This window comes from Vipera berus, assembly GCF_964194415.1.
Source record: "Vipera berus genome assembly, chromosome: 4".
NCBI classification, from domain to species: Eukaryota; Metazoa; Chordata; class Lepidosauria; order Squamata; family Viperidae; genus Vipera; species Vipera berus.
Window position 1 is genome coordinate 92,671,755 of NC_138206.1, and position 18,357 is coordinate 92,690,111.

General features: G+C 43.2%; 1 protein-coding gene across 1 annotated transcript in view; it reads right to left on the bottom strand.

Annotated features, from left to right (window-relative positions):
- Positions 1 to 7,663: 7,663 nt before the first annotated feature.
- MCF2L (MCF.2 cell line derived transforming sequence like) overlaps positions 7,664 to 18,357 on the bottom strand; it is a 78,097-nt gene continuing 67,403 nt past the window's right edge. Inside the window, exons 24-30 of the mRNA XM_081326604.1 lie at positions 17,906 to 17,984; positions 16,552 to 16,618; positions 16,061 to 16,170; positions 12,034 to 12,152; positions 11,108 to 11,220; positions 9,987 to 10,090; positions 7,664 to 9,559 (exon numbers count right to left, since the gene is read on the bottom strand). Coding sequence (XP_081182730.1) covers positions 9,465 to 9,559; positions 9,987 to 10,090; positions 11,108 to 11,220; positions 12,034 to 12,152; positions 16,061 to 16,170; positions 16,552 to 16,618; positions 17,906 to 17,984 — 687 coding nt within the window. The 3' untranslated portion in view covers positions 7,664 to 9,464. The remainder of the gene's footprint in view (positions 9,560 to 9,986; positions 10,091 to 11,107; positions 11,221 to 12,033; positions 12,153 to 16,060; positions 16,171 to 16,551; positions 16,619 to 17,905; positions 17,985 to 18,357) is intronic.

An 18,357-nucleotide genomic window follows, 5' to 3' on the forward strand; every position in this document is an offset into this window, starting at 1 on the left:
CCCTACACCCACACCGCATCCTGAGCCGCACGCACCTGTCGCTGCCCAGTGCCGCCAGCTTACACGGGGGGGGGGGAAGGGACGGACTCGCAGGCGACGGGCACTGGGTTGCTGCGGCGCCTTCAGCCCGGGCGCCGCCGGAGCCACCTGAATGCCCTGTCCCTCTCCTGGGACCTCCAAACCTGTGCGTTTGATGAATGCAGCAGCTCTCCAAACCGCCGCTGCCCCATTTGCAGAGCTGCTGCATTCCTCCGTGTTTGAAAGAAACTGAAAGAAACACGGACGAAAGCAGCAGCTATGCAAAGAGGACGGTAGCAGTTTGGAGTGGTGCGCGTGCACTCTCCAAACCACTGCCTTCCCGTTCGGAGGTCTGCCAAGCTCATCAAACATGAACGAACGCGGCAGCTGTGCAAACGGGACGGCGGCAGTTTGGAGAGTGCGCGCGCACTCTCTCTCTCTCTCTTCCCATCAGCCGGCTCTGGTGGGGCTGCCTGCCATCCTCTCTTTGCTCGGCTCCGCTCTGCCCAGCTCGCCTCTGCCTCTCTCGCCCGCCATTACCTCAGGCAACATCCTCGCTAGTCCGGAGGCGGCCACTGGAGCGGGGGTTTTAACGCCTCACCCCCTCCCTTATCCTTTTCTCTCTCTTCCCTGCCACTGCCAGAGAGAGAGAGAGAGAGAGAGAGAGAGAGAGAGAGAGAGAGAGAGAACTTCAATCTGCGTGTGCCACTTCTTTCCCATCCTGCCAAAAGCACCCAAGCAGAGCGATGGCATTCCGTCCCAACCACCCCAGGACTAGCGCCGGCGGAGATTCCCGCAGCACCTCGCTTGCTCCTCCGCAGACTGAGGAGGGCCTGACTAGGCGCTCCCTGCCCAGAGTGGAGTGGAGACGGCCATGGAGGGGATTTTAGCGCGCAGGTCCAAGCAGTCCCACGCTGGTCCAAAAAGCGAAGGGAGAGGCGAGACGTGGCAGCAGCAGCCCCGGCGAGCTCCTGCCGCTTCCCCTCATAGGAAGGGGAGGGCAAATCGCCCCTTCTCCCTGCCGGGGCTGCTAGCCACGGCAGGAAGGAAGGGGGGGACGCGCCTTCTCCCTCGCCGGGGCTGCTAGCCACGGTGAGGAGAAGGAAGGGGGGAACGTGCCTTCTCCCTCGCCGGGGCTGCTAGCCACAGCAAGAAGGAAGGGGGGGAACGCACCTTCTCCCTCGCCGGGGCTGCTAGCCACGGCGAGAAGGGGGGCAATGTGTCTTCTTCCTCGCCGTGGCTAGGAACCACGGCGAGAAGGAAGGGGGGATGCGCCTTCTTCCTCGCCGGGGCTGCTAGCCACGGCGAGAAGGAAGGGGGGACGCGCCTTCTCCCTCGCCGGGGCTGCTAGCCACGGCGAGGAGAAGGAAGGGGGGGACGCGCCTTCTCCCTCGCCGGGGCTGCTAGCCACAGCGAGAAGGAAGGGGGGGACGCGCCTTCTCCCTCGCCGGGGCTGCTAGCCACGGCGAGAAGGAAGGGGGGGGCGAAGGCAGCAGATCTGCTCACCTTTTTAGTTCTCCTGTCTCTTCCTCCACTCTGCCAAGTGCAGTTAAAAAAACAAAGAGGTTTCTGGGTAGTCCCACAAACGGTTTGTGGGCGGTCCCACAAACCAACCAATCAATTTAAACTTTTCAAGTTTTTTTTGTGAGAAGTTTTAATTGATTAATTTTTTTTTAGTGCCACTTTTTTCCCCAAAAGTAAACATGGCAGAGGGAGAAGGCCTGGGAGCCACATGGGACGGCTCAAAGAGCCACATGCGGCTCCGGAGCCGCAGGTTGCCGACCTGTAGCCTAAACCACTGACTCTATAATCCCTTCATAACCTCTCATAACTTTCAGCTAACCCACATCATAACTAGTTTGGCTTTGATACAAGTCCTGGCAGAAGACAAAGGAACATGTTAAACATAAAAGTTGCATATATTAGGAATTATTTCCTTCTTATTCTTCCAAAATTGAAGTCTCAATATTAGTGGTCCAAAAGAAAATCAATATCAAGTTATAACAAATCCAATAGACAGAATCCAACTGAAAGTGATAACTGCCATTAATAGACAGCTTTGTAAGAGACACTGATTCGTAGCTTCTATTAGATATGATAATTTCACTCTATTTGTTCCAGCTATTTATTCTACAAGAAACTCATTTACATGATATTTATCATTTAATCTAATCTAATTTAATCTAATTAGGAGGAGAGTGGAGTACCGCGGCCTCTCTGGTATGGCGACCTGGCCTGGTGGGGGAATGCGGACGCTGATGCCTCGGACGTTAATGAGACACAATTTTAACCTCTGCGCCGCCAGAAACTGACTAGACCATGTTTTGTGGTTCGGTTGAACTACCATGGTCTTGGTTTCCCTTCCTGGCCGACTATTATCTGGTCCTCTTACAACATGACTTTGAACTGTAACCGGAGTTCTCCTACCATTCTGTATCTCGACAGGCTTATCAGCCCTGATGTATTTCGCTGACTCTCTTGCTCTAATTCCCTCTTCTCTCCTCCCCTCCCCTATAATTTTGGAAGGTCTGGGGTACAACCACTGTGGGAGAGTGGTTGGGAGTTTACATCTGCTGCCCCCAGAGGTGAGAGCTCTGGGCGGTATTGCTTCCCCCCCCCCCGGTTGCATGTACCAGGCTGCTCCCCGGCCCTGACCGCCGTGAGAGGGCGGGATTCGATCTGTTCTGGGGTTTCCAGCTCTAGTGGCAGTGGAGCTGGGCTGGCACTCTGGTCATTTGCCTTCGATTTATTTTGAGATCCTCCCGTATCGATCTGGTCTGCCTTACTGCCTTTTGTCAGACTTAATTAATAACCATCATGCGTCTGACTTATCCTAGCACGGTTTTACTCGCCCTCAGGGGGGCCCCCCCATCCTGGGAGTGACCCGCCTTACTTTTTACACCTCCTCTTGATGAAGGGCCCGATTGTTGGGACCCTGAGAGATGGCTGGGCACGGATAGGGGCCTCCGATATAAACCAATTAAGAGGCCCCTGGTTAGGTTTTTGGCTAAATTTTTTAGGAGGTTAGGGAGGGGGGTGGGAACTTCTTCTGGTTGTTTGGATATGGGGGGTAGTCCAACAACCGTTGTTCAGGCCAGGTCCGGGATTGATCGCGGGGGGGGAGGAGCGGGGGTCGGTTGCCCCCGGGGCTCCAGGGCAAGTCGTGGGATTACCCATTCCCACGACGTTAGGGAATGGCAGCAGGTGCAGGAACAGAGGGCCGTACCGATCTCAGGGAAGGCCTCTCCGCTACTTGCAAGCGGTGAGGCGTTCCGACCCTCTTGTTCTGCCCCGAGGTCCCGGGAGTGAGGATGTGCAGCCTCCTGGGCTCCGGCTGGTGTGCTTGAATGCCAGGTCTGTCGTCAATAAAGCTCCTCTCGTCCGTGACTTGGTCGAGTGTGAGCAGGCGGACCTGGCTTGCATCACGGAGACTTGGTTGGGCCCAGAGGGCGGTATTCCTCTGGCTGATCTTTGCCCACCAGGTTTCCAGGTGCTACACCGGCCTCGGGCTCAGGGTAGGGGTGGGGGAGTGGCTGTTGTTATGAGGGAGACCTTAGGTCCGCGGGAGGCCACCGTTCCGCAGATAGTCGGTTGTGAGTCTCTCTTTTTGAGATGCGGCCCTGGTGCGCAGTTGGGCTTGCTGCTGGTGTACCTTTCGCCTAGTCACGCAGCAGCAGCCCTGCCTGAGCTTCTCGATGTCCTCTCTGGGCTGGTGGTTGAGTTCCTGAAACTTATAGTTTTGGGGGACTTCAATCTACCATCTCTGGGAGGATCATCTGAGTTGGCTCGGGAGTTCATGGCTTCCATGACGGCCATGGACCTGACGCAAGTAATTTCAGGACCGACTCATGAGGGAGGCCACACCCTTGACCTAGTTTTTTTATCTGGTCGGTGGTTAGATGATCTTGGTGGGGGCTCTCCAATTATTATGCCCCTGTCATGGACCGACCATCATCTCCTGCGGCTGGTCTTCCGCTTTGCTACCCCCCGCCGTGGGTGTGTGGAACCAGTTAGATGGTACCGCCCCAGACGCTTAATGGATCCTGAGAGATTCCAGGCAGCGCTGGGGTCCCCACCTGCCTCCCCCACTCACAGCTCGGCAGATGCCTTAGTGGAAGCCTGGGAAAGGGCAGCCACTGAGGCTCTTGACCGAGTTGTACCCTTGCGGCCCCTGACCCGATGCAGATCCCGTCGAGCTCCATGGTTCTCCGCGGAGCTCTGGGAGATGAAGCGTCGGAGACGGGGCCTAGAGAGCGGTTGGAGGTCCAGCCGATCCGAATCCGACCGATTGCGACTAAGAACCTACATTAGGTCTTATCTCGCTGCGATAAGGGTGGCGAGGTCTAATCACTTCGCTACCCTTATCACGTCCACAGATAATCGCCCGGCCGCCCTGTTTAGGGTGACTCGCTCCCTCCTTAATCAAGAGGTGAGGGAGGAACCCTTGCAGGGTCGTGCCGAGGAGTTTAACAATTATCTGTCGGACAAAATCGCTCGGATTCGGACCGGTCTGGACTCTGACTGGGCAGAGTCTGGCGATCAGGACACGGGCGGTCTTGTCGATATCACCTGGGAGGAGTTTGATTCTGTGACTCCGGAGGAAGTGGACAGGATTATGGGGAGACTGAGCTCCACCACATGTTTATTGGACCCGTGCCCTTCCTGGCTGGTTTATGCAGCCCGGGAGAGGACACGCAGCTGGTTCCAAGCAGTTATATCAGCTTCTTTGAGTGAGGGTAGCTTCCCTGCCGCCTTGAAAGAGGCGGTGGTGAGGCCTCTCCTCAAGAAGCCTGCCTTGGACCCAGCTGTATTGAACAACTTTCGTCCGGTCTCCAACCTTCGCTTTCTTGCGAAGGTTGTTGAGAGTGTGGTGGCGCATCAGCTCCCTTTGGTCCTGGATGAAGCGGATTATCTAGACCCGTACCAATCGGGTTTCAGGCCCGGGCACAGCACGGAGACGGCATTGGTCGCGCTGGTGAATGATCTCTGGAGGGCTCGGGACAGGGGTCATTCCTCTGTTCTAGTCCTATTAGACCTCTCAGCGGCTTTCGATACCATCGACCATGGTATCCTGCTGCGGCGTCTCAGGGGATTGGGAGTGGGAGGCACGGTCTTACAGTGGTTCTCCTCCTATCTCCAGGGACGTTCGCAGTCGGTGTTGACAGGAGGGCAGAGGTCGACCGCGGGGTCTCTCGTTTGTGGAGTTCCTCAGGGGTCGGTCCTCTCGCCTCTCCTGTTCAACATCTACATGAAACCGCTGGGTGAGATCATTCGTGGCTTTGGAGTTGGGTATCATCAGTATGCTGATGATACCCAGCTTTTTCTTTCGACCCCAAACCACCCCAGTGATGCCCTCAACGTGATGTCCCGTTGCCTGGAGGCGGTTCGGGTCTGGATGGGGAGGAACAGACTTCAACTCAACCCCGACAAGACCGAGTGGCTTTGCATACCTTCATCCCGGGTCTATTCGGATATTCCATCTCTTTCTATGGGGGGTGAATTATTACCCCCCGTGGATAGGGCTCGTAACTTGGGAGTCCTCCTAGATTCACGGCTCACCTTGGAAGATCACATGGTGGCTGTGACTAGGGGGGCTTTCGCCCAGGTTCACCTGGTGCGCCAGTTGCGGCCCTATCTAAGCCGGGATGATTTATGCACGGTCACTCACGCGCTCGTGACCTCTCGTCTAGACTACTGCAACGCTCTCTACATGGGGCTTCCCTTGAGGACCACCCGGAGGCTCCAACTGGTACAGAATGCAGCCGCGAGAGTTGTGTTGGGAGTCTCCCGATACTCCCATGTCACACCTCTGCTCCGTGAGCTGCATTGGTTACCAGTTGTCTTCTGGGTGAGATTCAAGGTGCTAGTAATGGTGTTTAAAGCCCTTCATGGCAGGGGTCCGGAGTACCTTAGGGAACACCTGCTGCCGGCGTCTACTTCCCTCCGCCCTGTGCGTTCCCACAGAGAGGGCCTCCTCAGGGTGCCACCGGTCAGAGAATGTCGACTGGTGGCCCCCAGGGGGAGATCCTTCTCTGTGGGCGCCCCAGAGCTATGGAACCAGTTACCGGTTGAGCTCCGGACGGCGCCCGATCTTCACTCCTTTCGCCGCGATCTGAAAACATACTTGTTCGAGCAAGCCGGCCTGGCCTGAGGGGGGATTGGTGGGGTTTTTTACTATTTTTATTGGGGTTTTTTTATTATGTATTACTGTATTTTTAATTGGGCATGTATTTAATTATCTTTTATCTTTTGTAAATCTCTGTGTTTTATTCTTGCCCTGTACACCGCCCTGAGTCCTTCGGGAGAAGGGCGGTATAGAAATATTAGTAAATTAAATTAAATTAAATTAAATTAAATTAATTCCCATATTGTTGAACAGTATTTTCTCCCTGAATGTGTTAGGAATATAGCCAGTTTTGCACCTCACAAGTGACATTTTTTCTTTTACAAATCATTTCTCAACATATATTCCCACAATTTTTCTGCAACTAATTATCATATGGCAGTGATTTCCACACCAATTCCTTGCTCAGGTATTAGCAAAAAATCAGGACAGAAAAAATCAAGTTAGATAACCATTGCTTCTCTGTTTTAACCAGATGTTAATTTAAATTTCAATTACATAATTGTAGAATTCTGTAAAAACAATGATGTTGGATGGGCTCTTAAAGGCCTATACATCAGTAGATTACAGTTCAGTTGTTAGAACTCTGTCAAATGTCTTAAGCTGGCAATACATATCGTTTCTCTTTTCTAAAGTCAAGTTTTACCATGGAAAACTAGAAACAAAAACTAAGCTTTGACAGATTGTAATGGTAATACAGAAGACCAGTTATTTTAAGGAGTTTAATGACACATTTTGATTTCTTCCTATTAATAAAATTGTAGAAGTTTAGAGCTCATTTTGAGCTAACCTGTTTTGTTTTTTTATTCTTATTTATTGCATACAGGAGAAGAGTAGGGGGTCTTCATGTAGCTGCAAAGCTTTTCTTTTTGTGAAAGTCTCAGATTTTCAATTCCCAATGCCAGTCATGTACCACCCAGTCAAGGTCAGGTCTTGTAGTTTCATGACTATAACCATGGCACCATGTTTAATAAAAAACCTTGAGGCTATTGTTGTTTATTGGGAACTTCTGCACAGGACCTAGCATGGGATACTCTGGAATTTGGTCACACCTGGAGTATTTCTGCTGTTATTAAGGAGCTCTTGGTAACTTGTAAGATATTTGGGTATCATCTTGTTTGATCTGTATGCTTATTATGTTATGCTTTTAAATCTGTTTGGTTAACAATAAAGCTTAAAATCCATTTATTTACTGGTGTGCTTATTGTCCAAAAGAGTCAATTGCCTGGGCACCTGATCATTGCCCTCACACTTGGTAAAATACAAATTTATATTGTAAAGTAAGTGGTTTTGGGGAAAGGGGAGTAGACAGCCTTGAAATGCTGCCTTATGAACAGAGACTATAAAGGCTTTGTCTTGTTTTGCACCCACTATGAGTGCAATTGGATTTACTACACCAATTCAACTTCTGTTTGTGCCAAGAAACAAAACAAAATCAAAATAATACACCCGTGTATGCGTGCGTGTGTGCACACCCCTCCCCCCTCAATATGTTCAGACCAACCAACAAGTAATGTTTAAATTTATTCAAAGTTTCATACATACAATAAGGATACTGGATTCTGTAGTAGTAATTTACATCAGCAGTAGAAAATTGAAATATTGGCTATTAAAGTGCAATGATACATGTACAAGCACATGAAATGACACTGGCAAGTATAAACAGGGTTTGATAGGAGAGCCTTCTGCAGAGCTTTATTTCCCTGCGGTAGCTCTTTCCAGAACTCAATGATAACCAACCATTTTATACATATTAAAGAGTCACTTACTGTTTCCCAAGCCAAAGCAGACTGGCAGAGGGAGGAAGCAATAAGCCCTATGTATGTACTTCAGCATTACATTCTTCTTTCTCAGTCAATGTTGTAAATAAAAAAAAGTTTTTTTCCTCTTTTTTGTCACACTCATATTTACAAAATAAGTTATAAAGAATATTGCTAGTAGATTAGCAGAACAGAGCCAGTGCTGACTTTGCTGGCATGGCCCTATTTTCTGAGAAGGTTCAGAGAAAGATAATTTTATGCTGAAAGTGTATTGATTAAAGCCTTGGAAAGACTGCACACTGCTGCCTTTTAAAAAGCTGAAATGCAAAGATTGGAAAATTATAAATAGACATTTTTACATTAATACATAGCACAGATACATATAAACAGGCTTACAAAAATAATATTTTGGTGTACTAACCAGGTCAGCTGCAGAAGATGGTAATGTTGGCCTGGAACTTTTCTGACATTTGGAACAATCAAAGTCAGTGGTTATAACGTATATCCAGAGCCAAAACCCAGACAAACTGTTCTGTTTTTACTGTTTTCATAAATATTGAAAGTCAAACATTCATTTCAACATAACACCAGCATGAGTTGTAAATTAATTCAGATGATAGGTTAATCCAGCATGGTTTAAATGTGGTTTTAAGTAGTACTTCCTTTGGCAAGATAGATTTATGAACCATTTTCTAAGAAGAAATTGTTTGTACAATATCACTCTATTTCACACAAAGAAAGTAAAATACTTAATAATTTCTTTCTTGTTGTGTGATGCCTTCAGTTTTGCAACAACCAAATAAAAAAAAATAGCAGCAGGGTTTCAGTCACACAGAGAATTAGAAAATTCTGAAATGATTGGACAGCTTTTGGCCTAACTGCAACAACAGAGGACAATTTTGTGACACTGTAGCATCATCTTAACTAATACAAAAATGGATTTCAATGTTTTTACTTCTTTTTTTACAAAGATTTTTATGACCAAATAACTACTAATTTATCACAATTCCATAAACAGTAATTGGTCACAAAATTTGATTCCGTGTTAAAAAAATATCTGAGTTATTAATTTTGTTCATCATGGCTAAAGGAAATGCCACAGAAAATGAAGTTAGAAAATAATTACTATATCAAATTAGCAAGTACCCAACTCTGTAATTTCATGCACATTATATTTTGACCCCAGAGTTTTTATTCATTTATTTATGAGGATCAAGTTTTTCAGTTGTTGTTTTCTACATTCTATATTAATTTAATTATTGATTTAACTAGTCAGATTTACACAATGGAAACTACTAGCTGCTGGTAATATTCTTCCCAAGTTATCCATGCCAAGGTCCATTTCCTTCTTGATGAGTGAAAGGTTTCTGTGATGCAGCTTCCAAAAGTGTTATTCCCACTAATCCATTACAAATGTATTCAGGTTCTTCAAGAATAACCACTAAACCATCTTTACACACAAGAGGAGAGATGTGCAATTATGATGCTTCTTTACTTCTTTAACATCTGATAGTCACACTGGCAGTTTTAAGTCTTCAGAGAGTTGTGGTGGAATTTTCAATTTAACCTTTAGTATCTGAGAAAGTGGTGCTACTGACATTGCAACTTTCACTACAACTTGAAGATGAACTCAGTGTACTTGAACCCGCTGCAGATTCTGGAAAAAAACCCCACATATATATTAACAGAGTATTATACAGTTAGGATTGTATGTATTTCTAAATTGCTTATTGAGATTTTCCCTAAATGTAAAAGAAACTTGCACAAGATAAAACTGAATAAACCATTTCTGTAAAACAATGTAGATACAAACATTTGTATATTAATCCAAAGAGTACAACATTTCACTTAAGGCAGGGGTGTCAAACTCGCATCGGCATGTGACGTATCATGACTTTTTTTCCATTGCCGGCAATAGGATGGGTGCAGTTTCGGCATGACACATCTGGCCCACAAGCCAGTAGTTTGACACCCCTGACCTAAGGAGAAGAGATACCTAAGCAAAGACACATTTCTTTAAGATATATAATGAAATATATTTGATAAATGAAACTAAATGCAATCATCTGCAAAGTGAACCTTACCTGAGCTGCTGAGAGAGAAAACAGATTTTGAGTTGCTGAGTAACGGTATCAAAATGTTGATAGGAACCCATCCTTCTTTGTTTGTACTCAAATTCCTAAGATACCTAAAAATACACATACGCTATCAAACTGTTTGAAAAACCCAGCATCTACAAGAAATCAAAACATTATGGCTAAATTCAGAAGCAATCTGGCCACCCTGTGTTTAGATATAGATGGTATTTGGAATGTAATCTTATATACACTCTGAAGATTCCAGATTTCCAGCTGTGGCATGAATGTAAGTCAGAATCTCATTCTCCCATCTCAGACAATATTTTGTCTTGTAAATTCTCTCCTGAATGGTTCTAGCCATGATAACACCTATATTAAATGTAAATTTAGTTTGAGAGACAAATTGGAAAATTTATTACATTTGTAAATCAGATTAATTTCCCAAGACTCTAGGCTATTTATACTGAATTATTTTAGTTTGTTTTATACTGTATTGTTGTAGTTTTATCAAAGACTGTTCTTACCATGGGGGGCGGGGGAAGCAATATTCTAAGCTTCTTCAAGATTTCTTAACCATGGTTATATATATATATATATATATATATATATATATATATATATATATATATATATATATATATATATATATATATAAGGTAAAGGTAAAGGTTCCCCCGCACATGCGTGCTAGTCGTTTCCGACTCTAGGGGCCGGTGCTCATCTCCGTTTCAAAGCCGAAGAGCCAGCGCTTGTCCGAGGACATCTCCGTGGTCATGTGGCCGGCATGACTAGACGCCAAAGGCGCACGGAACGCTGTTACCTTCCCACCGTAGTGGTCCCTATTTTTCTACTTGCATTTTTACGTGCTTTCGAACTGCTAGGTTGGCAGAAGCTGGGACGAGTAACAGGCGCTCACTCTGTTACGCGGCACTCGGGATTCGACCCGCCAAACTGCCGACCTTCCGATCGACAAGCTCAGCGTCCTAACCCACTGAGCCACCGCGTCCCTATATATATATATATATATATATATATATATATATATATATATATATATATATATATATATATATATATATATATATATATATATATACTTCAATATATTTTGTATTAAAATACAATACCAAAGACCATCTGCTCCTTCATGGATTAGCTGAACTACCTCTCCACTGTTCAGGATCAAGCCATTTGAGTTGCCTTTATTATAACAGGCTACAACAGTGTATTTACCAGGAACCTAAATACAAAAATAAGAAACCATAATTGGTTTAATAAGAAATAATCATCTAAGTATTAGAACTGTCACAATAAATAGATTTGACATTTGGGACATAACTTAAACAGTTAGTTTTTCTACAGCAAAGCTCCCAAATGCAGTCTTCAGGGTTAAATTAAAGACTATTTTATAACATTTCAGGATTATAGCTTTCTCATATATATGATTTTACATTCATACAAACATCTAAAATTTCAGAACCTTTGAGAAATGTTATAATTATGACTTATAATTATGTTACATTATTAGTAGCTACATTAGTAAAGGTAAAGGTAAAGGTTCCCCCGCACATGCGTGCTAGTCGTTTCCAACTCTAGGGGCTGGTGCTCATCTCCGTTTCAAAGCTGAAGAGCCAGCGCTTGTCCGAGGACGTCTCTGTGGTCATGTGGCCGGCATGACTAGACGCCAAAGGCGCACGGAACGCTGTTACCTTCCCACCATAGTGGTCCCTATTTTTCTACTTGCATTTTACGTGCTTTCGAACTGCTAGGTGGGCAGAAGCTGGGACGAGTAACAGGCGCTCACTCTGTTACGCGGCACTCGGGATTCGACCCGCCAAACTGCCGACCTTCTGATCGACAAGCTCAGCGTCCTAACCCACTGAACCACCGCGTCCCTTTTAGTAGCTACATTAGAATTGTTCAAAACTATATATAATTCTATTTTGAATTATAATTATAAAAACCGCAAACATTAATTTTTTCCTAGTGATTACTTATTGAGTGAGTGGATTCATATATCTCATCACACTTCTACATCAAAGATGAAAATTACCAGTTTCTTCTCTCCCTTTCCCTCTTCTTCTGCATCTGATGAATTAACTGGATCTTCTGCACTAGACCAACCATCATTTTCTTCAGAAGCATCAAGAGATTGAGATGTTTTGGACCAACCTGAACAAATCAATACTTATTATTAGAAGATATTTGAGATTCTCTCTTTCTCTGACATATACACATAGAGACACATAAATGGTTTTAATATAAAAATGCAGAATATATTTAGAACTAGGAATGACAAAACAAAATGAATTTAATTTTTTTTCTGCTATTAGTTTTACATTCCCCAAATTTTGGTTTTAAATATGAATAACGTTGCATTAAATCATATAGAAACATTTAATAATACCAGTAGTTAATATTTTATACTACAATACACAAAAAAGTACAAAACGAGTTCATTCAATATTGGCAAAGGTATGCTTAGAACAAGCAAATGATAATCACTGCATTTAATTTTGAATCTCTCACTTCCAATATAAATAACAACTACAAACATATAATTTTCTTTATTTAACAATACAATTTCAAACAACTGCACATATTGTCTCATGTATCTTTCTATATTGGTTCAGTAATCTATCTTCCTCTCCTACTTTATTTATCACATGCAAGAAAGTAAACATAGCAGCAGGAATATAATTAGAAAATATTTACTTGCTAATAAGAGTTTCTATTGAATAAAATAACAGGATGGTTTAGGGAAAATCTGGCAGGATGGTTCAGGGAGAATTTGAATGTACTTTTCCTAATAGCTAAGATTTATTTTTATTTTTAATTTTTTTAAAATTTTAATTCCATTTATATCCCGCCCTTCTCCGAAGACTCAGGACGGCTTACAAGCTTAGCAGTAGCCTTCATTCTATGTATATGCCTGCTTATTAGGGCTTTCACACCACACCCCAAGCGGCATTATTACAAAGTCAGCTTATTGCCCCCAACAATCTGGGTCCTCATTTTACCTACCTCGGAAGGATGGAAGGCTGAGTCAACCTTGAGGTAGGATGCAAACCTGCACTAATTGCAGGCAGCTGGTGTTACTTAAGGAAGCATTAGCCCACTGCTCCACCAAGATTATACATTTAATCCTGCCCAACTGATAGCAATAAATAGAACAACTTCTTTAATGGACAATGTCTGGAAATGTCAAACAAAGGAAACAAAGGAGATATATTTTTGTCTGAATTTTACTTTCTGAGATTTTTGCAGTCTATCCTCATTTCCACCAGATCCCAAAGCATTTATACTTAGCCAGTCGCAGACTGCTAGTGCAGGGTTACGCTGCAGCTAGACATACTTGAGCTTATATTGGTCATTATATTGGTCACCTGAATCAAATTAGATCTGATATGGGGTCAGAGGGCTGAAAATTCCACAATCTTTGTTTTATTGAAAAAGCAGAAATGAAATTATTTTTCTTCTATAGCCCTGCTAACTCTCTGATCTAAATCACATACTCACTCAGCTACCATCAGAGGACTAAACAGATACCTAGTACAGATGGTCCTTATTTAGCAATTGCGGCATTTAGTGACCATTCCAAGTTAACTAACATTATGACCAATACTCACATTTATGACCTTCACAGGTCTGTAAAGCTGAAGCAAGATCATAAGCACAGTCATGGTTTCACTTAGCAATTGCTTTGCTTAACAACCAAGCTGCAGATTGCAATTGCTAAATAAGGACTATCTGTGCCTTATTTTTTTTCCTCTCCATTAGTAGCTCCTTGAACAAGAAACAGATCAATTTTTTGTGATAATGGTAAATGGGAAACCTTCTGATTACATCCTGACATCTTTAGAAGGAAAAATATACAGATCTGAACAACAAATAGAAATTCTAAAAAGAACTAAAAAGGAAGCTTTTATCAAATAAATGTGCACAAATGAAGAATTAAAGGCAACAATAAAGGTAAAAAAGGTAAAGGTTCCCCCGCACATGCGTGCTAGTCGTTTCCAACTCTAGGGGCCGGTGCTCATCTCCGTTTCAAAGCCGAAGAGCCAACGCTTGTCCGAGGACGTCTCCGTGGTCATGTGGCCAGCATGACTAGACGCCAAAGGCGCATGGAACACTGTTACCTTCCCACCGGAGTGGTCCCTATTTTTCTACTTGCGTTTTTACGTGCTTTCGAACTGCTAGGTTGGCAGAAGCTGGGACGAGTAACAGGCGCTCACTCTGTTACGTGGCACTCAGGATTTGACCCGTCAAACTGCCAACCTTCTGATCGACAACCCACTAAGCCACCGCGACCCTCAAAAGGCAACAATCCTATCTACCAAATCCTACAAAGACTAAATCAAGCAATTAACCAGTGTTTGAGAGGTCTGTTGTGTCTCAAGAGGGCAAGGAAAGAAAGTCACAACAAACCACACCATGCAGAAAGCTCAGTGATCTAGGCCCAAGAAAAATACGTTACCTTGCCTGCCTTGTGTTGTTAGTAAAAGGTAAGTGGCGCTGACCCACTTTGCCCTGTTCCATGTTAACACAGAACTTGCATCTGTGAAAGAACTGAATAATAAATATCCCTTTTTCATTACACTGCAGCTATATTATTTCTCTATTATATCCTTATATCAACAGAGCTTTCTCCTGTCTCTAATGCCAGTTGCTTGCTTGCCAGGAAGAGAGCTGATGAATAAATAAACAAGAGCAATAGCAGCAGGTTTTCTTTTTCCCCCTCACTTACTCATATCTTTAGAACGGAGACAGAAAACCCTAACTCTTTTTGTCATTTACCAGACAATCTGATTTTTGGAGTCCAAACCTGGTAGCCCTAGTAAGGGACAACAGTAGCCACAGGCTTACAGTTGTGAGACTCCTACCAGGTCAAAACATGCTGATGTTTGGTGCTACCTATATTTCAGATATGAGACTCACGTTTTACACTGACAATTTTTAATAGTTTCCAAATGAGAGCTGTAGGTAGGTAGATCAATCAAAGGGATCATTCTAGTGCTTCCTTATAATGTTGAGTTCATTTTATCATGGATACAAATTATTGTGGTTGCTATGTCAAAATATCCTTAAATGCCAATTAGTTGGATTGACATCTTAGAGACAGCATTGACAAATGCTGACTATCTCAGTCTCTACTTAGCAATATGCTAATATGTAGCACTATTAAGGACATTCCTACAATCTCTTTGTTCTCACCCATACCCTTCATCCAGTGATCTTCTATCAATGTCACCCTCAGCCTTGCAGAACATAATCATATCTTTTATCTTTTAACAATCATATCTATCATCTGCTCACATTATCTGCTTGCAGCATAACTGCTTATATTTCATTTGAATGGAATATTTCATATTTCCCTAGTTTAAGGCTGATTGATCAGTTCTTCTGCAGTCTTTAGAACTGTAGTAACAATCAGATCCATTATTTCTACAAATGTTTCTCAATGTTCATGTTTCACAGACACACATTAACACTGGAAATACCAGTGATTTAATTATACGGATTGCTGTTGCCATCAAAATAGTCTTATCATTAATAAATTTGCCTAAGTTTTCTTATTGTAACTTTACTTCCCTAAGATTAATCTGTTCTTTTATCTCTTTAGCACAGTCTATCCTTATTCCTGATTTAAAGAAAATTGAACTGTTGACCATCTTCACTATCAAACTTAAATTTACTAAGCAATTCATATTGGAATCCATATCAGTTCTTCAATTCTTCAAAGAATTGACAAACATAGCCAGCACATAGTAGAGACTTTATTGGGATTCTCTATTTATAAATGTGATTCTACTCTTTCACTCAAACAAAAAGGAGCTGGTAACCATTTCAGTGCAGTTGTTAAACAAGACTAAGGACAGCAATGGATAAAGCTAAGCCCACATTTTTTGAAACCTGAAAGTCAAATTCCATAGAGGCATTAACCTCTATAAATTTTAATATTTTATAATATTTACCAAGATCTTACATCACAATATAATAAAGTGCCACAGCATTTTTTGTTTCATACCATAACTCTTCCAATTGGTTTCATGGAAAGCTGAAGTGTATTCTGAATTTACCTCTGCTTTTTTCAAGATTCTTTGATGCTACTGAACTGACACAACCATCTGGACTATCTGCATTTCTCATTTCTTGTTTTCTTAAGTATCTTCCCTCATTTTTTGAAGGGCTATTCATGGAAGAAAATGAGATTATATTTATCATTTATAGTTATCTTAATAGCACTACATGCATGGATGATTTACATCACAGAAAGATCTTTAAAACAAACTGCAGGGGATGGGATATATTTAAAAGAACCCCCAAAGTAAATGAAAATATTGACTTATTTTGCATTAGAATCTAAAATCACATGGGAAAACTGGTTTTAGGAAACCATGTGTAACCTGAGTCCACAGTCTATTTCTTGGGAAAGCCCCTAAGGGACATTTAAGTACTGTACAAAAGTTAAGAATTTAAATCTCTTACTTGGCCCATGACACTTGAAATCCAAGAGCGTCAGTTGTTTTCAATATTTTAAAAATAATCTTTGAGGTAGAGAGTGACTCACCTGGTACTAGCTGAGAGAGACAGAGGTAAGCTCTGAGTATGTTCAAGAGCTTTATGCTGGATAGCTTCTGTGAGTGAGAAAGAGAGAGAGAGAGATTATCTTTCATTGACAAGCTTACGTTTTGGAGACAAACATTAAAGTTCTCTAATCATGAATGAAGGCAAACTGTAGTTCAAACAGGATAGCTATTTTATCTGCAACCTAAATACCTTAATAAATGTATACACATTTTTTACACTATAATTTACTGAGTGTGAACAGAATTCTCACTTAAATAATAAGGTTTTAACTAGAGTAACTGCAACTTATGGTAACTTGCTCATGGCCATCACTTCTAGCTCGCAATATTTATTTATTTATTTTATTACATTTATATACCGCCCTTTCCCGAAGGACTCAGGGCGGTTTACAGGGTGATTAAAAAAACCAAGATACAAAAGTTAAAAACAAATTTTAAAAAAAATTATATTTGTCCCTGCATAAATAAAACCCCAGTTAAAATAAGATTAATCCTCAGCCTGGGCCAGAGAGCTCAAAGAGCCAGGTCTTCAGGTTCCGGCGGAATGAACGGAGGTCGGGGGCAGTCCTCAGCTCCACTGGCAGCTGGTTCCAAAGGGCAGGCGCCCCCACTGAGAAGGCCCTATCCCTGGGTGTCGTCCGCCGGCAATCTCTTACCGGTGGCACCCTGAGAAGACCCTCCCTGTGGGAGCGCACTGGACGAAGGGAACTTGATGCCGGCAGCAGGTGTTCCCTCAGATATCCCGGACCCAAGCCATTTAGGGCTTTATAGGTCATCACCAGCACCTTGAATCTCACCCGGAGGGCAACTGGAAGCCAATGCAGCTCGCGGAGTAGAGGTGTTACATGGGAGTATCGGGAAACCCCCATCACAACTCGCGCGGCCGCATTCTGCACCAGCTGAAGCCTCCGAGTGGTCCTCAAGGGCAGCCCCATGTAGAGAGTGTTGCAGTAGTCTAAACAGGAGGTCACGAGCGCATGAGTATATACTTTGCCATCTCTATTTATCTTTGCCTTTTCTTTATTGGGGCAGAGAAATGTCAAAAACAACCTTGCAGACAGATGAGAGTTTTCTGATGTGAAGGAAAAAACATGCTATACCTTCCCCTCCCCCATTTTCTATAGGAAAAACTATGAGGGTGCATCTAGAGATGGAAGGGTGTTGGGAGTTCTGCCTCAAATAATGACCACCATTTCAAGGAAGAAGAGTAAGCTTTGCTCTTCTCCTAAGAAATGTGTTTCTGTTCAGAAAAATAAATGCAATCTTCACTCTATGCGGATATTTTACACCTAAGTAATAGATATCTGGGAGATTGGTGAGAAAGACTTAACTTACGCCTGCAAGCCTGTAATTGGCCAGTCAATACTTTTCTAATTTCATTTACCCAGGTAGCTTTGATTTCAGGAGTTGCAGCCTATGTCAAAAAGAAAAAAAACAGAAATTTAATTCTTTTGTCTTTCTGAAGGCAGTCGGTCAAAAAGAAGAGAATTTCAGCAAATAAGGTTAGAATTGCGTCAGAGTTGAAACTGGCAAGAATTGTGACTAAGTCTTATTATGTGTGCAATATTTATAAGTAAATGTGTGCAATATTTATAAATATCCCCTTGTATTTTGACCCCCACTGGGATGCCACTGGCTTGTTGTCACATGCAAGTAACTGTTTCTTCCTTCTGTTTCCCAACCATCTCGCCCCAAGACCTAGAGAAAAGACTGGAGCAGGTTCCTTATTGCTGCATAAATTATGTTAATGATATTCTTGTATTTGTAATTATACTATTGTTTTCATG